Below are 19,747 nucleotides of genomic sequence, written 5' to 3'. Positions count from 1 at the left end.
TTTACAATATTGTGAAAGGATACTCCATTAAGTCTTTGCAATAAGAAATACAAACAATACATCCCACACACATTACTATATAAACTTTGCAATTGCTTCGAATTAGAAAGAATTGATGGAAATTTGGATGCATACAGAGGAAAAAAGTCATTATAGTAATTGATAGGTTTTCCATAACTATCAAAATATTCTACAGTAGTTGAGTCAGGAAAGTAAAAACTACACCAATGCATCCCATCCTTTGAATACACATCTGTATTGCTAATAAATCCGCAAGGAAAATATGAGCTAATTGGCAGCTGATCAGCAGCAAAAACACCTAATGTTGATTTTTTTAGCAATGAACTACAATCTATGCAGCACTGAATTTGCGATGTGTTCATTCTGTAATAATATCCCTTTGGGAGTTAATTTGGAAAAATCCTGGTGATTTACTGTAAACTATACAACTTGTTGTATCTGTTAAAGCAGTTCTAAACTGAACAAACCAATTTATATCGGAATGACTGTGTTAGATTTGTCGAAGCATACAATGTATGATTTTTATTATAATCACTTAAAAAAGCAATATGCTAATAAAGTTCATTTGCAACTAACTGATACTGATTCTTTTCTGATTAATGTTGAAACTGAAGACTTATTCCAAGATATGTATGCACATTCACATTTGTTTGACACTTCAGATTTCCCTAAAGATCATTTTTTATATAGCGATAAAAACAAAAAGGTAATGGGAAAGATGAAGAGTGAGACAAATGAAAAATGTATCTCTGAAGTGTGTGGGCTTCGATCGAAAATGTATGCATTCAAATGCAATAATTCCACTGAGAAGAGAGCAAAGGGAATATCAAAAGTGGTTGTTGAAAAAGAGTTTAGAATGCAACATTATAAAAATGTATTATTTAAATCTACTAAATTGTTTTCAAGAATGCATTCATTTCGCAGCCACAATCATGAAATTTATCTAGAAAAAATAAATAAGGTTGGATTGTCTAGTTTCGATGATAAGAGATTTCTTTTAGAGGACGGGATCCATTCCTATGCCTACGGTCATTATAAAATACAGTAAACGCATATGAAGATGAATTCCATCCTCCTCTGTAAGAAGCAATAGGTGAAGACGTTTTTCAAACATTGACATGTTTATTTTCTAATTATTTACAACATTTAAATATCGGCGGCAGCGGCGAAGGTGTCACTTTTTATTGCGGCAAATTCACCTGAAACCAAAACATTGCCGAGTATTATCTTCAAACATTATACATTTGATGATGATTTGCTTTTACGTGACTTTTTTCAATATGGTTTAGTTTTAGTGTTTACGCTACAAATGTATGTATAAAAAAACATGAAATTAAATATTTATATGTATTTACAATAAATATGAAAAAGAGAAATAAAATGTGTTAATAATTGTTATTATATATAAAAATCCTTACGGGAACTGCAAAATACAACTCCTCCCCCATGAGGAATTCAGTTGCTGCAAGGGTTTCCTAAAACAAAGGATTCACATTTAAAAACACTAACAAAACATTAAAATATCACCATCTTCATTTCAATTTATGTTTAATGTTAATCCTTTGTTATTATGAGAATTAAAACTTACAACTTCGGTCCATTCTGTGGTTGCGAGGGTTTCCTAAAACAAAGTATTCACATTTTTAAATCACCATCTTCATTTTGAATTTTGGATTAATGTGAATCCTTTGTAAATATCAATTCCAAACTGAAGTAACAAAATATGAAAATTAAACCTTACCGCTTGAGCTGCGCTCATCGGCGGCGGTGGTGGTGTCTGTAACAAGTGTTTAATATATTAGTACAACGAGTATAAACGCGATCATATGTATAAAGTAAGAATATATATATTAATGTTGAAACTTGAATAAGTGAAGTATAAAGACTTACCGCTTGAGCTGCGCTCATCGGCGGTGGTGGTGGTGGTGTCTGTAACAAGTGTTTAATATATGAGTACAACGAGTATAAACGCGATCATATGTTTAACATAAGAATATATATTTTAATGTTGAAACTTGAATAAGCGAAGTAAAAAGACTTACTGCTTGAGCTGTGCTCATCGGTGGCGGTGGTGGTGTCTGTAACAAGTGTTTAATATATGAGTACAACGAGTATAAACGCGATCATATGTATAAAGTAAGAATATATATATTAATGTTGAAACTTGAATAAGTGAAGTAAAAAGACTTACTGCTTGAGCTGTGCTCATCGGTGGCGGTGTCTGTAACAAGTGTTTAATATATGAGTACAACGAGTATAAACGCGATCATATGTATAAAGTAAGAATATATATATTAATGTTGAAACTTGAATAAGTGAAGTATAAAGACTTACCGCTTGAGCTGTGCTCATCGGCGGTGGTGTCTGTAACAAGTGTTTAATATATTAGTACAACGAGTATAAACGCGATCATATGTATAACGTAAGAATATATATTTTAATGTTGAAACTTGAATAAGTGAAGTATAAAGACTTACCGCTTGAGCTGCGCTCATCGGTGACGATGGTGGTGTCTGTAACAAGTGTTTAATATATGAGTACAAAGAGTATAAACGCGATCATATGTATAACGTAAGAATATATATTTTAATGTTGAAACTTGAATAAGCGAAGTATAAAGACTTACCCTCTCGTGGAGGAGCGTGTGGATCCGCTCCACCTCCTCTCTCATATCCCAGAATATCACATATTCTTCATAGCTAAATGATATTTTTTTATTCTTTGTAATATCATGAATGTGAATGAATGTTTCACCCAAAAATGGGGTTATACAAAGTAATTTCTTCGTTCCAATCCTAGAATCTGCTTTTGCCACATGGCCACTTCCGCTTCTTTTTATTGTGAAGCTCATGTTTTGGTGTGTTCTTTTGAAAGTTAAAAAAGCACGGTGAAAACAACATGTTACACTCTCTATTTATAGCGTCCTCAATCTAGGTGGGATAGAGAGGGGTTCTCCCACACCAGCAACTAACTTGTTGATTGGTTAATAGAATATCATATAATTGTATAGTCGTCCAATTCTTGTTGATGATTGGTAAACTTAAAAATATCTGCTCAAATGCTTTATTTTAATTTGGCGTGACTCGTTTTCAAAATCATCTTGAGCCTTTTATTTCGGTTTTTGATTTTTTAAGCATCAAGTCATTTTATATCCCATACACCTGCTCCTGAACACCAAATATCGCTTTATAACATAACTACACAACAACAAAAACAAACGTTTTTAAAGTGCATTATAAAGATGCGCTTTAAAGTAATAAAACGATATTCGCATAACAAAAATATACGAAATGATATGACATTCATTGGCATTGATACGCTGAGCCGGGTTTTATGTATGTTTTTTTCTTTTCTGTTATTTTCTTTGAGGTAAATAAATGCATGCGCAAGTTCGCGCGCAAGTTCCCGCAATATGCAAAAAATGTCGGTGTTGGTTCTTTGTTTGCTTTGGTCAAGCGTCGTAGGAAATCATTATAATGACAAAGATGTGTGTTCTGAGGCTTTTAATAGCCTAATGTGCGAAGGTAAAGGTGTTGGACACTATACGTTCAGCAATAGAGATGCTGGAAGAGTTGTGTTGATGACAGGGTTTGAAGCGGGGTCCGTGATCGATGTTGTAAACATGCCAAGTCTATCAACGATTCAATCTAAAGGAGCATTTCTGGCATGTGAAGATATAGTGGGGAATAGGGCATTGACAATCATCCAGCCGGACCGGAAGTTACTTACATGTCCTGTAAGTATCAATGAACAGCGAGTGTTTTTATATATGTAATATCATAACTAATGCCCTCAATAAAAAGTATCGCTATAAATGCTAATAGTCACATGCTTGAATGCAGTCACCTATGACGTTCCAGACATTTTCAATGCTCTCACTGGTTGAATCAATACTGTTTGATTTTTACTATGCCAACTTCCTCTCATAGTGTAATATAGACACCATCAATATTAAATGTTCAAAAACATTGAAGTTGATAAAACATAAATAAACAAGAATCCACTTATTTATTTTTAGCCCGGTGATGAACTATCAACTCATGCTTCTGCAACCCACACCACTCGACTCCCAAGAATGGATAATGATGTGGAAGAAATACCGATTTCAGGTGTTAATTATTATTCATTTTGCTCTTTTTTCGGCTTTTCATAAATCACTCAAGACTTAAAATCAATTCATGTTAGCATTCAGCTATCATCAAAATTACTATAAGCTGCTTTTAAGTCTGAATGGAAATCTAAAAAAGGTCAACATATCACAACCATTTTTTCAATATTTGTTATTGTTTTTTCAATACTTGTGTTTTAGATGATGTAACTGCTCTACCTGTGCCAATCTTAACATATGCCACTACAACCTACAGCACTCCACCCTTGACAACATATCATGAGGAAATATCTATTTCAGGTATCTATGAATTTTCATTTGCTTTATCCATTTTTGTTTTAGCTTTTCATGTATCCTCCATTAGATGTAAGATAATGGTTTGAATCAATAAAAGTAGATCTATTTCATAGATGCCTTGATAAGAATCATTTATTTTATGGCATTATATGAGATAACTTTTATTATATAAAGAATATCATCATTTTTTTATTCATAGCACGTTACCCTATCCTCTCCATCATCCTCCCCATCATGACTGCATTGCTGTTTGTATTACTTGCGTTTGTTTGTGTGTGTATGTGTAGAGGGAGGTGCCAAAGACGAAACGGAGGGAGTATTGAGTTGAGAGAGGTTGTGATTTCACAGCCTTTAAGATCAATTTCAGAGGATAGCTCAATTGTTGAATATTCTAGGGCTAAATGTGAATAACTCTGAAAAAAAATTCAATGATTCTGAAGGTTCATTTCGTGTATCATCATTTCATGTATCATCATTTATTCTGTTTTAGATATGATTGTTTTCATCACAACAACCATCATCAGCCTTGTGTTTTATTCTTTCACTGACATTTTCATAGAAGTAATTTTACTTTTACATGATAAGATTATGAGAAAGTTTGCAAATCTCGAACTACCTGCTAGGAGATATCCATTGAGAGATCGAAGACAACCTGAACGTTTGGCATATAATTAGATTTTTTTTTTTTTTTTTCATTTTCTTTCACATAGTTTAATGTTCTTTCCAAAGTGGCTAACTAGTATTAAAACATTTTTGCTGTTATAACTTTAGTGTTTACAATTTTAAATTGTTTTATAAAAACCCTCATCCTCATTATAAGTTATGATATTCACTTTTTACCTCATCAGTTTTGATATGAAACATTGTAAAATGTGAATCTTGTTTTTATTGTGCTCAAATAGCTGTATACTGTGATTGTTGTTACTTATAAGTCATGAGTAATGGTCCAGAATTTTTCTTAAGTTATATCATTTTTTAAGTATTAAAACATTTGTTGTTTTTTTGTTTTGGTTTTTATTGAATGTTTTGGTTTTTATTGTTACTCATTCTAATCATTCCTCATTAACAGTTTTTAACAAAACTATTTCAATAACATATACATTCATTCTATGATTCTCAAAGAGCTGTATACTGATTTGTATTGGTTATCTTCCAAACATATTTATTGATACTTGAAAGCCATACTCTGTTATGTATTTGTTGTTACTTATTGTTGTAAATAGTATTATTCTCAAATAGATGTACACTGTGATTTATATTGTTGTTTTATGGGCAGATTGTGTAACTTTTAATGATAGGCATTGTTTACAAAACAAGTCTTGTAATTTTGTAACTGAAAAAGTATTTTGAAAAGCATTAAAAATCATTACTTTCTAATTTCATACCTATTTTTACATCTGTTATTTTTTATTTTCATCAGGTTTTATTGTGACAGTACTCTCAAAGAAATGTTTAACATACTATTCCAAAAAGCTTAAGAAGCATTAAGAATGATTACATTTTAATACCATTGTGTTTTTTCTACATCTGCTCACATTTATATTTAGACATAAAAGCATTTAAAACTTTGTTGGCTCCTAGTGATTACATAGGTTATTGATGGTTTTAATAATACGAATAGTAATGTTTAGTCCAATAAATTTTGTAACTAAAAAAGTGTTTTGAAAAGCATTTAAAATAATTACTTTCTAATATCATGCCTATTTTTACATCTGCTATTTTTTTCATCAGGTTTTATTGTAACAGTACTCTCAAAGAAATGTTTTAACATAACTATTCCAAAAAAACTTTAGAAGCATTAAGAATTATTACATTTTAATACCATTGTGTTTTATTCTACATCTGCTCACGTTTGTGTTAAGAAATAAAAGCATTAAAAACTGTTGGCTTCTTGTGATTAGATTGATGGTTTAATAATACGAATAGTAATGTATAATCCAATTAGTGTTAGTGTCAGTGTGCTAACAAATTATTCTATTGGAAAGGGCTAATGACAATTTGAGAGGGCTAATTAATATGTTACCACACTGACACTTACGGCTATTTTTAAAATTCATTTCATGTCAAATGGCTGTGAAGCTACTGAAAGCCCCAATAAAATCTTAAAACTATCAGCTACCCGACGAAAGCATTGACTCGATCTTATTGAAAAGAAAACATTCTCTGACCTACGCTCTCGAATCCATAATTACTATCGAAAAAGCACACAAATGAAGGACTTCATTCATAGCCAAATTTGAATACAGTAATTAGCACCCACATTGACAACGGCCTCACAACATCTAACGGTATCCCGTCAATATCGGCTTTGAGAAAAACATCTGCCGTCTAAAGAAATATTTTTCCAATATGGCCGCGGAACCCCTGGACCCCTATCGCAGCCATTTTCTATTGTTCCTATTTTCAAAATGGCCGCTGAACCCCTGTTTTTATACTACTACTTACCACCAGGAAGTATCTTTGGAAAATGCAAAATTAAGCAAACAGTTTGATTGTTTAGATTTATTAGTGAAATATGCATTTTGATATAACAGTTTTCCGAAAAGAAATAATAAAACTACACATCTGACGTAGTTATATATAATAAAACTGCTTTAAATTGCACACAAGTTGAAAATGCCGATTGTATACGCGAAATCAGGTAACAACTAACATCTGGCATTGTTATTTTCTTGAATATTCTATCAATATTAAATTAATTAGCAATTATATGATGACATGTATGTATCCCAACTTTATTTTCCCCAGCAGCTGTAATACTGTGGAAATCTCCAACTGGTGATTTCTCCAACTTTTGTGTTCTCCAACTTCTGTATTCTCCAATTGGTGAATTTTATCAATATAAATTGACTGTGGAATTCTCCAATTGGAAATTTCCCCAATTGGAGACCCGTTTTTACAAAATAATATTTTTTGATTTTTTTTAGATTTTAATAAAGTTAATAAATCTAGTACTCAAAACATAAATAGAAATGTAATTTTCTGTTCCAAATTGTAATATTTGATTTTTTTTTTCAAATTGCTGATTTTTTTCCCCCGTTTCGGCTCATATGGAAAATTCTCCAATTGGAGTTTGCCAAAACCCCTCGGGGGACCTAAAATCTAATTGGTGGCCAACGGTAGAAATCAATTTTGGAATTAAATTTTCATATTTCTTAAAACTTTTGTTTTTAATTTTACTTTAAATATTTCTTATTTAATGGGCAAACTTTCTATGTGTCGCTTTTAAAGTTGATATCTAAGATAATAAAAAAAAACTAAGTTTGCAAGTAAACCGGATTTGCAAACTTATACCGAATGCTGTTTGTTTTAATAATGAGAATATGATTGTGCTTTTCAAGTTTTATTGATAAATTATTAGAAATATAAACGCCTAAAATCATAAAACGAATAGTATTTTGTTATTGTATAGCAGGCAAATAATAGTATTTGAAGATTTAGCAAAACCTGAGATACAACTATTTTGACATTCAGACAATCATTTTTGTTTCTTATCTCCTAAAAGTAAGATAAAAAATATGTCATTACAAATAAGCGTGCTTCAAGATCACGTCAGGTTATAATAGCAAACCCTACAGGCGATGGTACACTTGCGGTCGGTAATAATTTCTGGAACATCTTGGGCTAAACTCAGGCTAAACTCAGAGTGGATATCATTATGTTACCTTCCTACCAGAGCCTCCAATTATTTTGACCCACATTAATCTGATGAATATAGCGATCTTAAAATAGTTATATTCTGCTACGAATACAACGCCGGGATACAGAAATATAGTGCGGAAATAGCCGAACAAGCATGCACTCATACTCGGACCGCAATACAACTAAACTATTGTTTATGTTTTCAACGTCAATCTGCTAAATATAGAGCGCATTGAGACAAAAAATGGGTTTAAACGACATGAAAAGAAGTAGTTCTTTGGAGTTTGCGGTCTTAAGACTACCTGCGCGCATGTGCAGTTAGTCTTAAAATCAAACAAAGTACATGAATTTAATTATGTTGTCAAAATTCAAATAGTGTATCACATAAACAAATTATCACACAATAGCGTAAAGGTCAGCGTAAAAGGTGTCAAAATATCCAGCATGATTTATCGCCCTAATACTGAATTTCAGCATGCTGCCCGACAAAGAAATATCTTCCATTTTAAGCGTAATTTCTATCTCAGTATTCGTTGTCTCCTGCCACTGTATCAAATCTCCTTCGCCATTCTCTTGACGCAAGGTCACCTCATAGTACAGCGGATGGGTAGAATCGAATACGTTTGACCAGTCTGCTTTTGCTTTCAGAGTTTTTGCATCCCATGCCGTTACGACCGATCCTCCTGTAAATAAGACAAGGTTAGGGTTTAACATTTTAATTTATCTAAAAAATACAATAATAAGTTGATTATAAGGTAAACCAACAAATAGGGACATCAACGATTTGAGATCACGCGAACAACTTCTACATACTCTCATGCGTCTGGATTATCGACATACTCTTGTGACTGTTGTTGGTTTGGTGATAGTTGATATGTTGATTATCATTTTATCAGATTTTGAACAAATTAATACTATTGTCATAGCGTACCAGTGTTAGCTGGTTTAGATGTAAGAAGATAGAAGCCAATGGTTTTCTTTTCACTATACATGTGAATTTCGTTAACGGCCTGTACTGTTACTTCATACTGGCCATCCTCAAGATTCAATCCGGTAAAACTAGCAAAGTTAACATCAGACGTACTACCGACGACTGTTTCGGAGAACGAGGTGTCAACACCAACAAGGGATATCTGAAATAAAAGGAAAGTTATAAAGACAATTGTTATAATAATTGCACAATGTAATGATAGACAATGGGATATTTCTATCTGATTAACATTTTGAGTATTTGATAAGAATTAACTAATAAGCATTTTGATAGCGTCGGTGTTTATGATATATCTGTATAATGCTTTTTAATTCATAAAAGTAAGTGCAATTAAATTTGATCGTGAACTATAAGTCCTTCGAAAAAGCTTTGACAAACGAGCACAGTACAGCACAAATGCAATCACTCAAATTGAGGAATCCGACAATCATGCGTATTTTAGATTGATTTGGGATGCCTGATGATGCCTCATGACCCCTTTATATTTAGGTATCGTCTTAAACAGGTGTGTATGTAGTTAATAATGATATATTATTTTTTTGGCCTTAACATATACCAAAACAAGTTATATGCATCCGATTTAATTTGTAATAAAATAGGAAAGTACAAATTGTACTAATGTTATGTGTGACGTACTTTCGGAAATTTACTATATATTAAAAATAAGGCATCAAATGATACCAAACTTGTCTGAGGTCAACAAGCATCAAACGTAACATTGCGGTTAATGGAGCCAGCGGCGAACTAGAAAATGTGTTGGTTTTCTGAAATACAGCAGCATTTATTCAGAATGGTTCAACTGTTTGGAATTACAACCTAAACCTAATATGTATAGGAATATTGAAATTATGTCATATCTTACCAAACAGTTGTTTATTCCTTCATCATGTCTGAAACCCGCCCACTGAAACTTGATTTTAGTCCTGTTGCCATGGTACTTTCCAATAGCTGGATATTGTGTCTCGGATATTGCCATTAAGGAGATGTATACGTCATTTGTTGCCAATGACATGTTTAAAACTCTCAGCCCATCTGTAGAAATAGAAGCCGTACGGCCAGCTGCATTCGTGCATCTCACGGTCGAATATAAGCGATCATACGGTGTTGAACTAAGAACGGTACTGGCAACATTTTCTGCTATGGCAATCTGTGTATACTCTTGAAGCGTTGTATCCATTGGTGACAAGCCTATGTCAAATGAAACATGCATTTATTGCGTATAAACATGGTTATACATATATATTTAACAACGCTGTCAATTGCTGTGCAAATATCAATGAATTTGAACTGACTAAAATATAAAAAGTAAGAATATTAATATAAGGAACACAATGGAGAGTCCAGGGAAGATCACGCCAGATCAATATTTCATTGCAACTGCAAGTGTGCATTTAAGTGTATGCATTATTGTTTGGGCTTGTCTTATCTGCGTTTTAACAGTTGAGAAGTAAGAAAACCAACATACAAACATAAGGGAGTCACTGACGTATATGTCATGACCCTTTTCGACAAAAATCAATAGCTTAAGTAGAATAAGCTCACAATTGACATACTTCGTTATCTTATAAAAGATGCACTATTACTCCCAAATGAGATTTACCACATTAAACACAATTGTTTTAATTTACCAAAAGGTTTAATAAATGTCGAAAACATGGTTCTTTTGAATGATACTGTTTAATTTAAGTGCAGAAAACACGGATTTCTACAATGTGAGACGATGGTAGATCGCAGTAAACCTTGAAGCATTTAACAATCCTTTAATATTTTTGCGTTTTAAGCTATTAAACACACAGTTATAAACTTGTTATCAGTAATTAATATTTTCCATTAATGCCTTACTTAGTAAGTAGTTGAAGGTTTATCATTCAAAATTAATGTTTGTTATACATGCGTATGTATCGATTTTGAATAAGAGTATCATTTAATGATTTTGATATATAGTATTCAAATAAATGTTATGTGATAAAAAAATTTTTTAATGAATGTACCTATTGCCCATAAGCATTCCTGTATTCCCGATTCTTGATCTTTCACTGACCAGGCCACGCTGACGTTGAGTGACGTTTGAAATTGGATATCGAAATCTGCAACAAAATGAAAAATTGAAATGTGTGCATCTAAATATGAAATTGAATGATATTATTCAATGGAAACTACAGTGACAAGCCCCACAGGTATGATATTTTACAAAGGCACAGCCACCAATACTCAACAAACTAGAGACAAGTAACGCGATAGGACAACATACAACTTGAATCAGTCATTGCTGGAAGTTCGAAGGGGGAGGGGGGCAGTAGAAACAGTTTAAGAATCAAACTTGATTATTGAATACACTGCCTTCTTTAGACATATATTCATAAGTTTGCAAATATTCGTAAATGTTGGAGTTAGTGTGAAGTTGAGTAATTAAACAAAACGTAGATCAACTCCAGTAAACTCCCTTTTCACTGACCATTCAAAGGCGGAAACCACAGTATTTGCTCATGATTATTTTGATTATTTCAATGTGTGGTATGACAGTGCTGCTTTGTTTGTGGTATGTCTGATTCAGGTCTAGTGTCTGTTGGGCATTGACAACGTGCATTTAAAAAGGGTAATCGTACGTTTGACTACTGGGCGTGTCCATGAAGTTTTCATTGTATTACTTATACTGATGATTTTGTATTGAGAGGTGTTTGACCTTTGTATGACACATTTCAAATCGCACAAACATATTCAATAAAATGTACGAATAATGTCATTACTGTCACACTGGATTATCATACCTTGACTATCACCATCGTAAACGTATTCAAACTCCGGTGGTGTCAAATCTATATAAATCTGCTCGGAATGGCTCACCGTCCTTAACCCTGCTCCGTTCACTGCTATTACGCTGACAAACACCACTGTGTTGTGTTGTAACTGGATTGTATTGCTAGATGCAAATTCATTTCTACCAACACTGGTGTATTCTTGTAGCTGTGTACCTCCCCGAACAGTACCTTGATAATCACAAGAATGTTTAGGGAAATAAAGTGCTATGAAATGATTGGCAACTAAATATAATACCATCTAGATTTGTTTCGCATGACCTTGATTAACAACGTTATTAAACGTTTAAAATATATCCACAATGTCGTAATGCCACCATAATTTGTATTAAGATATACCAAAACGAATTTCTCTAAAATTGCAAGAATTCAGATACAGGTCAATTTTAAGATAATAGTTATTTTGTGCACTTAATCGGATACAGTATATATTAATGAATTACTTGCCAATATTACCTTACAAAAAATATCCGCATGAACTATTTCTAATGTATTCCCGTTCATAATGCTTTAACCATTATTTACTTACATGCATTATTAACTTGTTATTTACCAATAGCCCAGAAGTATTCTACAATTCCGCTTTCCGGATCTTCGAAGTGCCACTCTGAATAAATAGATGACCAGTCGTGAGCATGAATAGTTACAGCTTGCAGGTGTTTAACATCGGTGCTGTTTTCCAGGTACGCTTTACTGGAATAATAACGAATACTAATATCGTCTATACCAAAGCTGCCTTTATTTTCAGCTCCAAACGTAACTTTTGTTTTTCCTATCGGAAGGTTTAAAAGAAAGTGATGTTCTTGCCAAGTTCCTGTTTCTGTTGACGATGTCTTTTTATGCATCACAAATACATGTTTGGTTTCGTTTACAACGATAAAACCATCTTGAACTGACATCTGCGCTAATTTCGTTGGCATGTTTGATGTGTAAAATTGTAACTTAAATTTCCCGGAATGTTCAACAAATATTTCTTGAGAGACACTTCCCTGAAGAAGCAAGTAAGAATTCCCATTTGGCAGGTTGTGGGCTTTTATAGCTTTAAGACACGAGTTATGTCCTTTCCAAAATGAATTAGGTAAATCTTCGCATTGAAGGGAGCTGTTTGCAGCATATTCGAATGATCCATTACGTACAAGATTTTCGTCGGACAAAACATAAGTAACACGAAAAGGTGGCGTTCTATCGATAAGAATGCCATCAGACGCTACAAAATCTGATGTATGTCCCGCCATATCGTAAGCACGAACCTCACTGAACAATACTGCTCCTGAAAAACATTTAAATGGATGACTTGTCAATTAATAAATATGGTAAGGTTTGTTACATTAATGTTCTAACTATCAATGATTATCTTCCCGTAGTTGAAATGTTCAAAAAAGGAGGAAACATTTCATCAGCATACATTATACATTCTACTGAAATATTTATAAGAAACGCATGGTGTGTTTTTGCAATGACACAGAATATATTCAAGCTCTTCTAGGTATAATTTTGACATCTTCTGCACGAAAACTGTTGACTGCTACCATAGCAAAAGTCGCGAGAGTGCACTCCCGTGGATAAGAAGGGTGCCAGTTTTTGATTTCCATTCCTATTTAAAATTGCTGTCGCAGGATACCAATATTTACTGGTTCCCTTCTAATTCCTTTCGTTTAGTTGCGTTCGTCTAAATGCATTCGTCTATCGTCTATATGCTTATTGGTAAATGCATACTGCTATGTTTGATTGGTGTATCATTAAGTTAACTTTTAATGGTCTTATAATTCTTATTACATTATATAAATATTACTAGTAATACTATTAGAAGTTTAATTGTACTCTTGTATTTTAATTAGTACACAATAGTCAATTAAAAGTAAAAACTTGACATCTGTCATTTATCGTTTAGACGTAGACACTAAGCAATAAATTGAAGTAAACTGAAAGTTGTACACATAGACACATGCGGTTAAGTCCATTACAAACACGAACGAAGCAATTGCATGAAGGCACTTACGATTTAAACGAATGCACTTGCAAATTAAAAAGAGAAATGTCAAAATGCAGCATGCATTAACTGGCGGATAATCCCTTCCATACGCGGGCGTATGCAGATTGATGATCACGCCCTCGAAAAGAGGTATTTTGTTCTATTTTGATTTCGAGTCTAGGTCACTATAAATGGAGAAATAATGAATATGTATTCATACCTTGGATAAATTCCTCGTGCGATTTTCTCTCAACATAGGTCCATAACCCAACATTGATAAATGGCTGTATGTCACATCGCCCCTTGTATTTCAGGGACGAGACACAGTGTTCATAATGGTCAATTCCAGAGATAGCGTCACTAAATCCATACCAAAACGAGGGAAGCTGGTTCGATGAATTTAGAAACTGGACATCATGTAAAACTGAAATAAAATAAATGCCCTTGGAACATTTGATCAATTTGATTAGTCAATCGATACTCCGAATATATCTGTTGAGAACAAAACATAAATAAAAAGGCATAATTTTGACCATTCCTTTAATTATATCCGTAACAAATACGTATCGTACAAAAATGAAACACATCAGTAATGCACTTGGCTCTTTTTCTGTATAAATCATACCACTATTTCCAATTGAATATTAAACAAATGAATTGCAAAGTGATACCGATGCCGTCGTTCACCGTGCCACCTTCCGGTTTTTCAGTATCCAGCATAAAACCATCAGAACTGAGAGTAGTGTGAAGTCCAGCATGGTTGAACGCTTGCACAACGGAGAAATATCTCGTATTTTCTTTATACTTTGCTCCAGAAATATCGTATTTCGTCACCGACGCATTGATATTTGTGGATATTACATGCATATTTTTTCCTAAAATATAAAACTTTAAGATTGCACACGCAATTGAATCAAAATAATAATTCATTTACCTCTAAAAACGCATATAAAAATAGCAAATGATAGCAAATATCAATGAGCTGATATGATTATGTGACACTTTGTGTATTCTTAATACATCGGATGGTCACTACAGCAATCTATTCAAGATTAACTTCTATCATATATCATATAAAACAATCTAACAAATTACCAATTACTGTCTTGAACAAATATATTAAATACAAATCGAAAGAAATTCCAAAATTTTAGTTATGGAGGCATCGTCCATATCAATACATTTATCATGGAAAGCACTGTGATGAAACAAAAATACGAGCATCTATTTATGGAAATGAGGGTTTATATATGTCTGATGCAAAGTCAATTACAGCGCATTTTATGTCAGAGTGCTATGCCAGAGACTGGTATTATATCATCAAATGTGTTAGTTGTCTATAGTAACTGCAAAATCAACATACCGTTAGGGTGTGTACTCAGATAAAGGTAAAACTTCTTTATAGAGTCACCAAGGAATTTTCCAGTCCAGTCTACCATAACATGATTCGAATAAGAAATATAATCAACATCTTTGAGACTGCCGAACAAAACTTCTTTAACACTGACACCTCGAATGTTTGTCGTGTGTGGAGGTTTTGATAAAATTGTTACGCCGTTGCTTTTAAATGTAACAAATGTCCTGTCGTCATACCAAGCTCTTACGAAGAACGAATATGCGGTATTTCTTTGGAGAAAACGACCTGTAAGATAATGATTAATCCTAATAAACATTAACAACAAAACAAAACCTCCAAAAATATTCTTACAGGACTTTGAATATTAACCTAATATGATTGAACCGCTTCTAGATGAACTTCTTTAATTAGAGAATTTGGTTGTTATTAGGACAACATTCTAGTCAGATAACGTTTTAAGAAGATACCATTAGACATAAACTTACAAGTTAAGAAAATGTTCTTCTTAAGGGACTAACGTTGCTTTTACCACATTCAATCAAACAGCATCATATATACGAGATTGTTTAAAAAGTAAATATTTATGTATGTACGGCAAATGACACGAAATTTACCTCGTGGTAGCACATACATCCATGACATATGCGAACCTGCGTCGTGCCAAACTCTGTCGTCGGTTTCATTAAATACACCTTTAGGAGTTTCATAATTTAATTCGCCAATACTCCATTCGAACCTATCGGGAAGTGAATTATATATACACATCCATTTCTTTTATATCACAGGTAGAATTAAACCATATTTGAAATACATGTTAATCATAAAATTTGACATTGGATCGTTTTCGTTGGCCCGTGCCCCGCTAAAGAGCTTGAAAGTAGTTACACAGTAAAGAACAAAAAGTTTAATACCATAGTGGGTTTAATTTTCCAGTGTCAACCACAGTCCATTTGGCGGCTAAGAATGAATCAAATGGTGAATATTGGACTTCTTCTTGATCCTCATTAAAATCTATGTCGAGATGATCTCTTATCAACACAGCATTAACGTTCTCTACAATACGCAAATTGATATCATCTTATGATAATAGTCTTAGTATTACTCCGTGGCATTGCAGTACTATAATGGTTTGCTTTTGTGTGTGTTTGTTTTTTGACATGAGTGTTAAACCGATCCTGTTGAGAGGCACATGGTAAAGGTGTTACCGACACATAATAAATAACACACAACTTCTTAAAACAACAAAACCACTAAACATATACTTAAACATATATGTATTTATAAGTGGTGCGGGTCAACAAAACAGTAGTTTATACTGGGGCCAACGTATATCCGGGACAAGTTTAATTCATGAGAGCAAGGCTTGATTGTAGTGCATAATAATTCAAGCCTAACGGACAAGCAAGAGTACATCAAAGAAAAGAAAACAAAAGACACTGATAATTTAAATATTAAAAAGTCGTCATCAATAAGTATTGGAGTTAACGCATTGGAACGGTCAGTTGAAAAAAAAACACTAGTGGCTCCAGCTAATATCACGGCTCCTATACTTATCAATAAAAGCAACATAAAATGTAAACACAACAACAATGTTTTTTCATACATTTCCGATTAGTTTCATTCCTATAAGGATACAATTCAATATATTTTCATTGAAACAAGGACATATTTCCCTCACAAAGGTTGTTTTTTTCAAAAAAAACGATTTCTGTTCCGGAGAAAACTGAAGTAAACAAGAAAAACACAATCAATATGAGTGGAAGGCTAATAGTTCTTACGTCATCAAAAGTGACCAAAATAAGGGCTCAAATACTGTGGAAACAAGCAAAATGAATATAAATTTTAAATTAAGCACGGTATTTTGGTGATAACTTACAGAAAACGTTGTCTTTACATAACATCCTTAAACGTATCGGTTTTTTAGTTTTTCAGCGTGAACACAGCACAATTTAAGTTTGTCCAAACATTTTAAAACAACAGTTTCCTTTTTCAGAGTTATCGATTGATGTTCTATTCAGTATATAAGTTCGTTTAAAATGAATAACCAAACATAGATAATGCAGTTGCAAAATACAATGACCACATTTTGAATGAAAACCACTGCCATCTAAAGTGCATACTTTCTTTTATCGTGGAGTATATATGCCTCATCATCAAGATATTTGGTTTCATGCTTACCGTTACTGCCAGATACACACTTGCTGTTGAAGTGGCATTTTTCCGGTACAGGAGCGCACACACAATGTCCGAGACAGGTTTCGGCTTCACAACGCCTTACCATAGATAATATTCCTCCGAATAAAAGATTAAACTGAGCGTGTAATATTGGGCTGTGTAGTCCTACCTGTTTCCAGAGAAATATCATTTTAGAACAGGAATCAAAACAACATCGTTTAGGAATTTCCCAAATGAATCTGGCTAAAGGTAGATATATTGGGTTGTACAACAATGTAAAAGACACGTGTTTGTAATTTTAATACAATGATACCTAATATCATGGTTAATACAAAAATATATATCTCACCGCGTTTATCGCATACACGCTGACATACACGCTCTTTCTGTTAGAAAGGGATTTTGTTCGTACTGAGTGGGTTTGAACGAATCCTTCCTGATGCTCAAATCCAATATTGACATGTTTTACCTTTATGAAATTTTCGCTATTCTGCATAAAGTGAAAAAAACACAGCTAGTTATTTATAGAACTGGTGCTTAAATAGATACATTAGACATGCAAACAGAAAACAAAACGTAGCTTGCTATTTAGAGCATTTATACTACACGGATGGAAATAACATTAAAAAGTTTTATCATCATGACAAACAATAACATTATCGTGAAATTAGTATGCACGGCTACATGATTTTGTATAATAATAATAATAATAATAATAATAATAATAATAATAATAATAATAATAATAAGAATAATAATAATAATAATAATAATTATTATTATTATTATTATTATTATTATTATTATTATTATTATTATTATTTTTGTATCGAATACATACCTTGTTTAGATCATTCGCCATATATCTTGTTCCAACGTTTATTATATACGTGTCAATCCCACTATGAATATCCTCGAACCCCAACCAAGATATATTCAACATAATTGGATTCCATTTCATCCAGTTTTCAGGCTGCCTTCCTAACTCAGATGCATGGTCTGTGTTTATAGCAAAGGTACCTATAACACAAATAATCTTATAGAAATACAGTTATGGGTTTAATTCGGCATTTTTTTTTGATAAAGATAAAGAATTGATTTCCTACATAAAGGGAACAATACCCATGGTTGGAGGAGTGCTGTCGACCAATAGATTTTCATACAAAGAGTGTGTGCACAGTTTGGCACCGTTGCATACAGTCAGCTTTATGTCGTAGTAGCTTCCGTCATGGAGGTCCAATTTCAACAAAGTATAATCGGTTGCGACAGCATCAATCTGACATAAATAGAGTATATTCTTATATATTCAGATGTAATGTTAATTTTAATAAAAATCGATGGGAAAGTTTACGAGAATAAACTGTAGAAAAGACGCACCGAAAATGTATCTACGCAAATGCAACTTTATGAAATAATTAACCTGAATCGCAACAGGAAATATCTTTTTAAGACCGTAGGAGACGAAATGTAAGTATTCTTTAACAATTTACGTCTATTACCAAATATATAAATAATTGCATACAATTTTGTAATTACATCATATATCACACAGTACCTTTATAGTTGATATATTGAATTCGCCTCCCATGTGCGATGATACAGATAAATACTGGGCGGAAATTCCTGAATCTGAATCTGAGGTATCCCAATGGACTTTTAAAGACGACCTTAATAGTGTTGTTCTGTCATAGCTACTACTCCTCCCAAACGGAGACAACGTTAACTCTTTAGAAATCGCCGGTGGGCTCGTGTCAACAACAAATCCGTTGGAAGATATTTCAGAGTAGAATCCTACATAATTGATGAACTCATCACAAATAACTATCATTCATGATAAACCAAATGTCTCTTTTTTGCTTTATACATAATATATTGACCTTATTTGACCTCGAGTCTGTGCTCTGTTTTGATGGGAAAAAAAACGTGCTATTATTTAATAACAATCTAAGGAATGTTTACTTTTGGCTCTTAAATTTAAAATTTTAGTCGTATTAACCCGCTTTATTATATGCTCGAACAGTGCAATAAATCGGTCTTCCAACAGGGAGCAGAGACCCAGAGTGAGATTGAACATCAATAATGTACGCGATTTCATGGTTGTGTACATTTGTCGCCGATACTATATCGTCTCCACCTTTCAATGTCCCGAGTCTCCAAACGTAGTGACTCAATCCAGACTGAGGATCCGAAAACCCAAACCATTTACAGCCAACATGAGTTCTGGACGGATACCAAAAAGATAAAAGACACGTAAAATGAGAACAGTTAAACAGTTCTTTGTAACCAAAATAGCACACGGGTAATAAATGTTTTTATGCTTTGAAGAATTCAATGTTTGCACTGTTTATCAGAAACAATATCTAACGTA

General features: G+C 33.1%; 3 protein-coding genes across 4 annotated transcripts in view; 1 reads left to right on the top strand and 2 right to left on the bottom strand.

Annotated features, from left to right (window-relative positions):
- Window positions 1-1,113: 1,113 nt before the first annotated feature.
- On the bottom strand, window positions 1,114-2,578 carry LOC128233578 (arp2/3 complex-activating protein rickA-like). Of its 2 annotated transcripts, XM_052947317.1 has the most exons (8): window positions 2,499-2,578; window positions 2,356-2,385; window positions 2,064-2,099; window positions 1,912-1,950; window positions 1,763-1,798; window positions 1,610-1,642; window positions 1,440-1,496; window positions 1,114-1,220 (listed from the first exon to the last, which is right to left on the bottom strand). In XM_052947317.1, the coding sequence occupies exons 1-8, from the start codon at window positions 2,514-2,516 to the stop codon at window positions 1,203-1,205; spliced, it is 267 nt and encodes an 88-aa protein (XP_052803277.1). In that variant the 5' UTR covers window positions 2,517-2,578; the 3' UTR covers window positions 1,114-1,202. The 2 variants fall into 2 exon arrangements, with proteins under 2 accessions (XP_052803277.1, XP_052803278.1); XM_052947318.1 differs by lacking the exons at window positions 2,356-2,385; window positions 2,499-2,578 and adding an exon at window positions 2,213-2,235.
- An 855-nt stretch (window positions 2,579-3,433) lies between these two features.
- LOC128233575 (uncharacterized) lies at window positions 3,434-6,309 on the top strand. Its single transcript, XM_052947313.1, has 4 exons — window positions 3,434-3,757; window positions 4,040-4,130; window positions 4,331-4,429; window positions 4,626-6,309. Exons 1-4 carry the CDS (start codon window positions 3,434-3,436, stop codon window positions 4,835-4,837), a joined length of 726 nt encoding a protein of 241 aa, XP_052803273.1. The 3' UTR covers window positions 4,838-6,309.
- Window positions 6,310-7,819: 1,510 nt separating this feature from the next.
- LOC128235433 (uncharacterized) overlaps window positions 7,820-19,747 on the bottom strand; it is a 35,619-nt gene continuing 23,691 nt past the window's right edge. The window contains exons 34-50 of the mRNA XM_052950254.1: window positions 19,376-19,599; window positions 18,935-19,170; window positions 18,502-18,655; window positions 18,221-18,399; window positions 17,729-17,869; window positions 17,383-17,548; window positions 16,116-16,257; window positions 15,819-15,940; window positions 15,211-15,489; window positions 14,519-14,722; window positions 14,068-14,271; window positions 12,429-13,145; window positions 11,828-12,046; window positions 11,051-11,146; window positions 9,922-10,247; window positions 9,000-9,201; window positions 7,820-8,751 (exon numbers count right to left, since the gene is read on the bottom strand). Of these exons, the coding sequence (XP_052806214.1) occupies window positions 8,465-8,751; window positions 9,000-9,201; window positions 9,922-10,247; window positions 11,051-11,146; window positions 11,828-12,046; window positions 12,429-13,145; window positions 14,068-14,271; window positions 14,519-14,722; window positions 15,211-15,489; window positions 15,819-15,940; window positions 16,116-16,257; window positions 17,383-17,548; window positions 17,729-17,869; window positions 18,221-18,399; window positions 18,502-18,655; window positions 18,935-19,170; window positions 19,376-19,599 (3,898 nt within the window). The 3' untranslated portion in view covers window positions 7,820-8,464. The remainder of the gene's footprint in view (window positions 8,752-8,999; window positions 9,202-9,921; window positions 10,248-11,050; window positions 11,147-11,827; window positions 12,047-12,428; window positions 13,146-14,067; window positions 14,272-14,518; window positions 14,723-15,210; window positions 15,490-15,818; window positions 15,941-16,115; window positions 16,258-17,382; window positions 17,549-17,728; window positions 17,870-18,220; window positions 18,400-18,501; window positions 18,656-18,934; window positions 19,171-19,375; window positions 19,600-19,747) is intronic.

Source organism: Mya arenaria, chromosome 5 (assembly GCF_026914265.1).
Source record: "Mya arenaria isolate MELC-2E11 chromosome 5, ASM2691426v1".
NCBI lineage: Eukaryota > Metazoa > Mollusca > Bivalvia > Myida > Myidae > Mya > Mya arenaria.
This window is presented reverse-complemented; position numbering and strand designations above follow the sequence as displayed.